Source organism: Coniophora puteana (assembly GCF_000271625.1).
Source record: "Coniophora puteana RWD-64-598 SS2 unplaced genomic scaffold CONPUscaffold_19, whole genome shotgun sequence".
In the NCBI taxonomy this organism is placed as follows: domain Eukaryota; kingdom Fungi; phylum Basidiomycota; class Agaricomycetes; order Boletales; family Coniophoraceae; genus Coniophora; species Coniophora puteana.
Genome location: NW_006913071.1, coordinates 586,002 through 594,333, shown reverse-complemented (window position 1 = coordinate 594,333; position 8,332 = coordinate 586,002). Strand labels below are relative to the sequence as shown.

Below are 8,332 nucleotides of genomic sequence, written 5' to 3'. Positions count from 1 at the left end.
CGACCTTCAAGGACAGCAAGGGACCGACGTCGAAATGCAAGAAGATCCTCCTCCCCCCATGGACGACTATGTGATGGATGATGGAGACCCGGTATGGCAGGATGAGGAGCGGGAAGAGTTCTTGAACGCGTTGGAGGATATCATGAACACCGAGTGCGTCGCTTTCTCTCGCTTTCTCTGCCTTTCTAACTTGCTACAGGCCTCCGGGACCTAAGGATCATCGGACGTGGACTCATCGTACACAGCACAAGCAAGCGAATTGGGAGGTGCTGCTCCCGTCGCTCGTTGCAGCCTACATCAAGTGGAAGCACCCCGAATCGACACAAGCCGCCCCTCCCGAGTCTGTGCCTTCAACATCTCGCGAATCGACCCCCACTCCCTCTCTCGAATCAGCGCCAGCTACTCCTCCCTCGGACGCAGCCTCTGCCCCGGATACTCCCGTGTTGGATCTCCCGCCCTCCTCGCTTACGCCCCGGTGCCTCCCGCTCGCTTAAACTCTGTTTCAATTCCCTCCGCTCGCTTAAACTCTGTTTCAATTCCCTCCGCTCGCTTAAACTCTCTTTCTTCCCTTCCCCCATCATCCCTCCCCTCACCATGCTCCCCCCCATTACGCCTCCCGCTCTTTGTCTCCCCCGTGCCCCGCTCCTCTGCGCACCGCCTCCCGGCTCCCTTGCAGCCACGCACGCTGTTGCCAACCGCCCAAACAGTCACTCGGAACCGCCATCCTGCGATACGTTGAGTAGAAGAAAAGGTATTCCGGGTGATTAGAGTGCTGGTAATGTACCCTCTCCCTTACACATATTGAACACTCCCCTATAGACTGACTATAGACGATGTGTTCGTCATCCCACCCCTTTGTCTCCAGTCTCGTCGTCTTGCCTGTGTACTCGCCTCTAGCCCTCTCGACTCTGCCTGCCTCTTGTCTACCTCCCTTCGTCCCATTTGCCTTTCGCCTCTCGCCTCTTTGTCGGCCACTTCAAGTCCTCAGTCATCCCGCGGTTATCCACCCATTGCCCTCGACCTCGCCCAGTGTGGTCTCGCCACCCTCCCTTCCCTTCGCGCTTGTTGTGCGGACACGTGTACTCGGGTGCCTGGCCGCGTGGAATCAGTTCTGGTTCCCGCCCGCACCTGATTGGTGGCGAGCCTTAAGCGGCTGTAAAGCGCTTTCTCTTGCTCCTTGGCGCTCCGCAGCATACAGAGTCCGCGCGGGTGCTTGGCGCCTCGTTTTTCATACCCGGCGCTCCGCGTCACAGAGGTCTGTACATACATATTTTACTGTCGAACAGGTTACTAACTACTGCATGAGCTAGGAGTCTCTATCATATCATACAATATGTACAGTAGGGCGGATATATGACACGGCACTGATTCGCAATGTATTAGCAGTAGTATATTTCCTTGCAATGCCACTGGTGTTAGTAGCATATGGGCATCTTCGCGTAATCATGATCGGGTGAAGATCGGATCACCGGAGTTGTCATATCACCGCTCTCAATGATGTGACGCCTCCAGGTCCGCGGCAAAATCTATCGAGCTTCGCAATACAAGTCTCCACAGCCTTCACACCATGCCAAGTCCATCAAGTAAAGAAAGCTATCGAATTATTGCATTAAGGTACAGTAATAACAGGTGTAAGTATACGCGTAGTGGTCAAGTAGCAGGTACAGTAGCAGCGGTCTTCGAGCCTCGCTTTGTCCCCTTATCCTTGCGTGGCTTGCGCTGTTTTGTAGTGATCAAAACATTGTTGGGGCCAATCACCGCGTTCATGAAGTTGTCGGAGGAGCCAACACCGCTAATCCCGGCGTTGGGCGTGGTCGCGGGCATGAACTGCCGGACCGTAAAGACTTCGGCGGGAGCTGCGGACTGCGGCGCAGGTTGGTTGTTACGCTGCGTGATCATGGTAGCTTCTTGGCTATCCGATGGTACAGGCGCCTGCTCGACGCCGGCGACAGGCTCGCTTACTTGCTCTGATGGGCTCGTTAGCAATAGCCAACAATGAGAATGTATTGAAACGTACCCGGTGCATCCTCCATCTCGGCCATTCGGCTCTCGAACCGCTTCTCTTCCCACTCAGCCCACTCCGCCGGCGTCATCTTGTAGAACTTTGTAGTGCCATTCTTCCACGAGTTGATGAGGACTTGCAGCTCGGCGGTGGTATTGATGTCGGAGGGGCACTGGAGCTGACGGAGGGGCCAGTTGAGGATGAGAACCCCGTACTTCGCGGTGACAAGGGTGTCAAAGTTCACGTAATACATCCTCGGCACGGGGCACTCAGCGGCGTCAACTGCAATTTGAAATATTAGCATAGTGACGGAGAAGAGGGGAAACAGTACTCACTGAGCTTTCCGTGGATGTAACTCGCGATGTCCTTCTTGAGGAGCAGCAGCGTCTGCCTGTAGTTGTTGACGAGGCCTGGGGACAGGATGAGCCGGAAAGACGAGTGGTAGGAAGAATAACTTGCCAGTAACACCGGATACATGGCAAGCTTCAAGTCGTCGGCCGAAGGTAGTAAGGTTAGACTTTGTGATGACTTCAAAATACTCGAGCGTCTGCTCGTCGGTCGCGTACGTCATCGGCTTGTTCAGGTGGTCGGCATCGCTGCGCACTGCGACGATGATACCTCGCACGCCGCACCGCGGAGCGAGCTTTGAGAACTAAGAAAACAGCGCCAGTAAGCTCAGTAGGCAAAACGAGAGAGTAAAATAAATTACCTCGGAAGCGAGCATGTCCAACGTCTTGCTCGCGTCGTGGCACGCGGCAATGGCAATGCTATGGGTACCTGTCGCCTTGTTCGCCCGCTTCTCGGTGAGGACTTGGACCCGGTCGCCAACAGCTAGGTCCCTCTCTTCAAGCGGCATGTCCCGCCAAATGGGCGCGAGGGTTTTCTGATATTCGGTAGCCTTGGCCCGAGGCTGGCCAGAGGGAAGTGCTGAGGGGGTTATTAGAGTTACAGGCAAAGGTAATTAAGCCATGATGCTCACCTTCGTTGTACTTTTCCGTCTCGACAAAGACGTACGCATTCCACTTGCTGACGGACTTGAGCTCCTGCTGACGGTACTTTGGCATCTGCATGATGGCCTCAAAGTAATGTTCAGTCGAATGGTTCGGGAACGCGGCTTGGAGCTCAACAGCATGCTCCCAGACAGCGTCCTGCGCGGCCGACAGCATGTCTTTATACCTTGCACTGTTCTCGGCACGACGCTCCTTCTCGGCGGCTTTGTCGGCAGGTGTTCGCTCTATCTTCTTGTGAGGAGCTCGATGGCGATGAGGACGACGGATGGAGGGCTGGTAGCCCTTGATGTAACGGTCACCAGTGACGGGAGTGGCGGCGGAGGGCATCGGAAAGAGTAGACGGACGTCAGCAACGGAGAAAAAAAAGAAAAACAAACACCGTTTTATAAATGTTAGTGTCGGGCGGAGTTCAGTAATGACCCTGAGGATGTATCAGCAAGCACTGTCATTGTGTCGTAAGCGTGAAATAAGCGATCATACAAAGCTATCAGTCGTCCAAATCAACAGGTAGATTAGCCCCTGACAGAAGGTTGTAGATATACATTGCCTCCAGCTGCGGCAGACCTCGCCGGCACACGAACTCCATGAATGAGGGCAGAGACCGGGCCCTAAAGGCGTGGTGAATGCCCCACACAGAGGCAGCGTCGTAACCGTGAGCCAGCAAGTATTCTTCGGCGGCAGGGGCCAAGAGCCCGCTCGGCGGATAGCCATCGACGGGAAGCTCCTCGGGAAACATAACATGTCCGACGATGCCCCTCAACGTCCGGACGTGCGAGTACAGGATGGGCTCCTCAGCAGTGGTGGGCATCTGCAGAAGAGTGCCGAACACAGGTGCAGGACCGGAGGATAAGGACGAGGTGGTGGACAAGGTGGTGGACGAGGTGGGAGACGAGGTGGTGGACGAAGCAGAAGAGCTGACGTGTAGGTTGGCGAGAGATGCATCCAAGTCGTCGGAGGCTCGTGGTTGTCGTGCAGCAGCCGGGATAGGAGGGGCAGGGGCGGGAGGGAAAGCTGTGGCTGGACGCTGAGGATGGACCAAGGCGCCGGGGAAGTTGGGAACAAGGGAGGGGACGGGTATATCGGCACGCAGCGAGACTACGGACACGCCGGACGTTGAAGGTACAGAGGAGCGAGGCGTAGGAGGCGCAGGAGCTGCGGGCGTGCGAGGCGTTGAAGGCACGAGCGAGCTGGGAAGTGGAGTTGCGAGTGAGCGAGGAAGTGGTGTCGCGAGGAGGCGAGGTGTTCGAGCCGCAGGCATTGCGTCGGAGGTCTTCAGAACGCCCTCCATGGTTGTGTATTGGCCCTTGGTGATCATGAACACCATGGCATCGCCAATGCTGTCGACATGTTCAAACCGCCGCCATTCGCGACCGTTAACCGTTTCAGCACAGTCGTCCCTACGTAGATGAACGATTTCTATAGCTACAACCTGAAGAGATCAAGGACTTACCAATCCAAATAAATCCCAATATTCCTCCCTAATGTAACCGGATAGAAGTCCTGCCACTCCGGGAACCAATCGGCCGGAAGTTTGTTGATTCGACGACTGAGCCAGCGGGCGAGGCGAAGGGGGTGGCTATTGAGATGTGTAACGTCCGTCCAGTGGTCCTTCTGCTCCAAAATGCCGTCGATGAACTGATTGATGCGCTGAAGGGCAGGGAGGAACCGGTCTTCACGATAGTAGATGGCAAACGGTAACGCAGGGAATCTTTTACCCGCTGCGAGGAAGGGACTGCGAGTAGATTGTATCAGCCGTGTCCATCGATCACTAAGTGTACTGGACTCACCGACGACGCATAAGGCCACGCTCCTTCTTGTCGCCGTGAACGATGAAGGTTTTGAGAGCGTTTTGATTTGACATGAGAGAAGAGAGAGCGAGTGGGTTGCGGTGGGAATGGGTGACACAGGACGCACAGTGCGGTCCCTTGATAATGGAGGTGGCTCGCAGCACACACGTTGTGCATCAGCTGATGGCTAGATGTGACGCGCTTCTGCTTCGCCTCAGGCCTCATGCACAACACACCTCCGCCAATCTCATTCCCTTTATTCTGGTCCATCCGTCCCTTTCACCGTCAGAAGCACATCCGATTCATGAAAATATCTTCTAGAATTTCTGATACGCAAGTGTAAATATTATTCTGGATTTTATTGAAGTTGTTAGAGTCGTCTCTTATCAATGTGGGCTGTTTGAACTTAAGTCCCTCGTTGTCACACTTGTAATATTCTGACGCATGCAAAATTCATTCATAGAAAACCTAGTAATACAGTACAATAGCAAGTGTAACTAGCGAGTGTCAACAGAGAGATTCGTAAGAAAGTCCACAACCCCGTCAATCTGCTCGACCATCTCATCGCCGCCGTCATCATGATCGTCATCGTCGTCATCGTATAAATGAGGGCGCACGCCATCAGCGGTGCTTCCCGCAGTCGCGTCCCGTACACTCTGGACGCATCCTTTGCGCGTGCCTGGCTCCGGAGTTCCTGAGAAGCCCGGCAGCTCGTAGATGTCCCGAAGACGCCTCAGGACTTGGGCATTCGCTCGTCGACGTCGCGTGCAGTACTCTGCCACAGGGCCAACAATCGGTGCCTCGGCGCGCCGGAGCTCAGAGAGGATGCGGGAGAAGAGGGAGTCCTCGTCCATGACGGACGTATGTAGCCGCCGGATCTCAACGTTGCAACGTTGGATCTCCTCCTTCGCGCGATCAACCTTCTGAACGAGCTTCATTACCTCTCGTATAGCTGGCTCTACCCAGCGCTTCTGCCGGATGTCGTTCCCCGTCTCGCGCAGGAGAGTGAACTCCTCGAGAAACGTATACTTGGACACTCGCGACCACTCCAGCGTCGGCTTCCCTAACTCCACCGCCGCTTGATTGAACATTTTGAGCGCGTTTTGGATGGCCTTGCAGCGGTTTTGAAGCGACTTCGCGATGTACGTACGGAGTTTGTACCCTAGGAAGAATAGTTAGTTTATGAGGTAGACGAATTATGAAACCGACTTACCAGACCGGCCAACATTGAGCTTATGCAACTCGAGGAGCCGAAGAACGACCAGACGCTGTAAATTATCGAGAGCACGGTGATACTTACGTTCGTTGATGTACTTAGCAGTGGCAACATAGTTCTGGTCGATTGGCGTCCACCGATGATAAATCCCCATCTTCGTTTCGAGAGCGAGAACGTCGTTCTCGAGCGTGACGACCTTGGCTCGTGCTTGCCGGTGAGCCGACTCTTGCCTGCCCGTCCGAGAGGTCTCAGCCCCGTAGGCTTTGGCGGAGGTGACGAGGGGTTGGGCGACGAAGTGGTAGTTGGTGGGGACGGAGTTAACGAGGGTGGCATGTGCTCTCGCGGCATTAGCTCTAAGGTTCAGCATCAGCTCACGTCAATTTCATATCAAAGTATTCAGTCGCTTACTGAACCTCCCACAGCTCTTGGAGCATCTCGACGTAAGCGACAGCATGAACGTCCCAAGTGGACTCCTGGCCACTTGTCGCAAGAAACGTAGACTGCTCTGTCCGCCAGTTCGTCAGGTCGGCATCCGTGACGTTGAGAGCTCGTTTTGTGTGATCCAGGGCAGGGCTCTCGTCGGTGAGAATCTTCAGCGCCTGCTTGTAGTGACGAAGAAGGCCATCGGCGATTACGAGGTACCGGTCTTCGTCCCATTGGACGAAGTACATCTCGATCGCTTGGCGGCGCTTGTACGCTGATGCGTGACGTGTGGTGATCGAGACCTGGTTGGAGCCGCTGTAGATGCGCTCCATGGTCCCAAAATCTTCGAGGCCCGCCCCTTCGATGCCGTGGGATGGTTGCTGTCCTGGCATGCATAGTTGTGCGTATAGCCGTGGAAGGCATCAACGCACATGCGGGAGCCTGAAGACGCGAAGCGGGGGCCAAGGTCGGAGCTAGACGCGATGGTGATGGCCAGTTTGCAGCCGATATCGTAAGCGATGAGGATCCGGTCACCGAAATCTTCAAGCGACTTGTTGACAATGGCGAGCGGGTACTTGAACCTTAACAAACCTCAGTCAATACATGCATGATGCGGAGAGTGTGCACTGGAACTCACAGCTCTCCGCTCCTCACCATGTCCGCAATGTATAGCATGAAGCCGTGCCTGCAGGCGCAGGAAAAGATCCCCGTCTCTTCGAAGATGCCCCAGCTTTTCTTCTTGGCGTCGGCTGCGGCCGCTTTCCAGCTATCGGTGCAAGCGGAGATAACGGCAGTGTCGTTGTCGGCAGTGAGAGAGTCGGACGTAGGGGGGGAAGAGCCGGCGATGTTTGCGAAGCGATCGACGTACTCAGGTTCCAAGAAGTAGCTGCTGTGGTAGATGCATTGGTCTGCGACGCTGCGAGATCCGACAGGGGCCATGCGGGATAATGAGTTGTTGCCGTCGAAGACGAGCATGCGGCGGTAGCGGAGGTCCGGTTCATCTTCGAGCTGTATATCATTGTTATATGAATGCATCAACGGCGGTATCAACACGTGTGACATACCTCGTAGCTACACACGGGGCAGCAGTTCTTGGCACGCCAAACAGGGTCGCCGCGTCCAAGGGCGTCGGCGACGCGCAGGTCGACGGTACGAACGATCGAGAGGTACATGTCGAAAGCTTCAGATAGGGCGATACGATACGCTCGATGATAGGGCCACTACGAATGTATTAGAGAAGTTAAACACAATGACATGGAGACTGACCTGGTAGAAATCGCATATCACCTTCGCAAAAGCCTCCACACTGAAGGAGGGCTTGCGGAGGCGAAGACGGCGGAATAGCTCCAAGGTCGGCAGGGAGAAAGCGATGGTAGGCTTCTCCGGGGTTGCACCGAGGTATCCAGCCGAGACGAGGGCTTCGGCCGTACGTTCAGTGCCCAACCGGGGGACGTGGGCAATAGAGGAGAGGGTATAGATGTCTACGACGGAGATGTCGAAGTCACATCGCTGTGGGAGATCCAACACGGGAGTATCCGGGGCAGAGGCTGCGTCCGAGGGAGGAGTAGCTGGCGCTGATTCGAGAGAGGGAGTGGGGGTCGATTCGCGAGATGTTGAAGGCACAGACTCGGGAGGGGCGGCTTGTGTCGATTCGGGGTGCTTCCACTTGATGTAGGCTGCAACGAGCGACGGGAGCAGCACCTCCCAATTCGCTTGCTTGTGCTGTGTACGATGAGTCCACGTCCGATGATCCTTAGGTCCCGGAGGCCTGTAGCAAGTTAGAAAGGCAGAGAAAGCGAGAGAAAGCGACGCACTCGGTGTTCATGATATCCTCCAACGCGTTCAAGAACTCTTCCCGCTCCTCATCCTGCCATACCGGGTCTCCATCATCCAT

At 55.3% G+C, this 8,332-nt stretch overlaps 3 protein-coding genes across 3 annotated transcripts; 1 reads left to right on the top strand and 2 right to left on the bottom strand.

Annotated features, from left to right (window-relative positions):
- Positions 1-58: 58 nt before the first annotated feature.
- On the top strand, positions 59-494 carry CONPUDRAFT_159979 (uncharacterized protein; the record flags this gene model as incomplete). Its single annotated transcript, XM_007777089.1, has 2 exons — positions 59-153; positions 200-494. The coding sequence occupies 2 exons, from the start codon at positions 59-61 to the stop codon at positions 492-494; spliced, it is 390 nt and encodes a 129-aa protein (XP_007775279.1).
- A 113-nt stretch (positions 495-607) lies between these two features.
- CONPUDRAFT_77955 (uncharacterized protein) lies at positions 608-4,873 on the bottom strand (the record flags this gene model as incomplete). The annotated part of the gene is made up of 14 exons (XM_007777088.1): positions 608-725; positions 928-1,091; positions 1,129-1,257; positions 1,296-1,316; positions 1,567-1,593; positions 1,666-1,967; positions 2,018-2,284; positions 2,338-2,412; positions 2,471-2,654; positions 2,712-2,929; positions 2,982-3,433; positions 3,555-4,409; positions 4,463-4,744; positions 4,800-4,873. The coding sequence occupies 14 exons, from the start codon at positions 4,871-4,873 to the stop codon at positions 608-610; spliced, it is 3,168 nt and encodes a 1,055-aa protein (XP_007775278.1).
- A 423-nt stretch (positions 4,874-5,296) lies between these two features.
- On the bottom strand, positions 5,297-8,263 carry CONPUDRAFT_159976 (uncharacterized protein; the record flags this gene model as incomplete). Its single annotated transcript, XM_007777087.1, has 8 exons — positions 5,297-5,961; positions 6,013-6,368; positions 6,424-6,753; positions 6,870-7,019; positions 7,076-7,446; positions 7,503-7,658; positions 7,705-8,206; positions 8,253-8,263. 8 exons carry the CDS (start codon positions 8,261-8,263, stop codon positions 5,297-5,299), a joined length of 2,541 nt encoding a protein of 846 aa, XP_007775277.1.
- Positions 8,264-8,332: the final 69 nt, after the last annotated feature.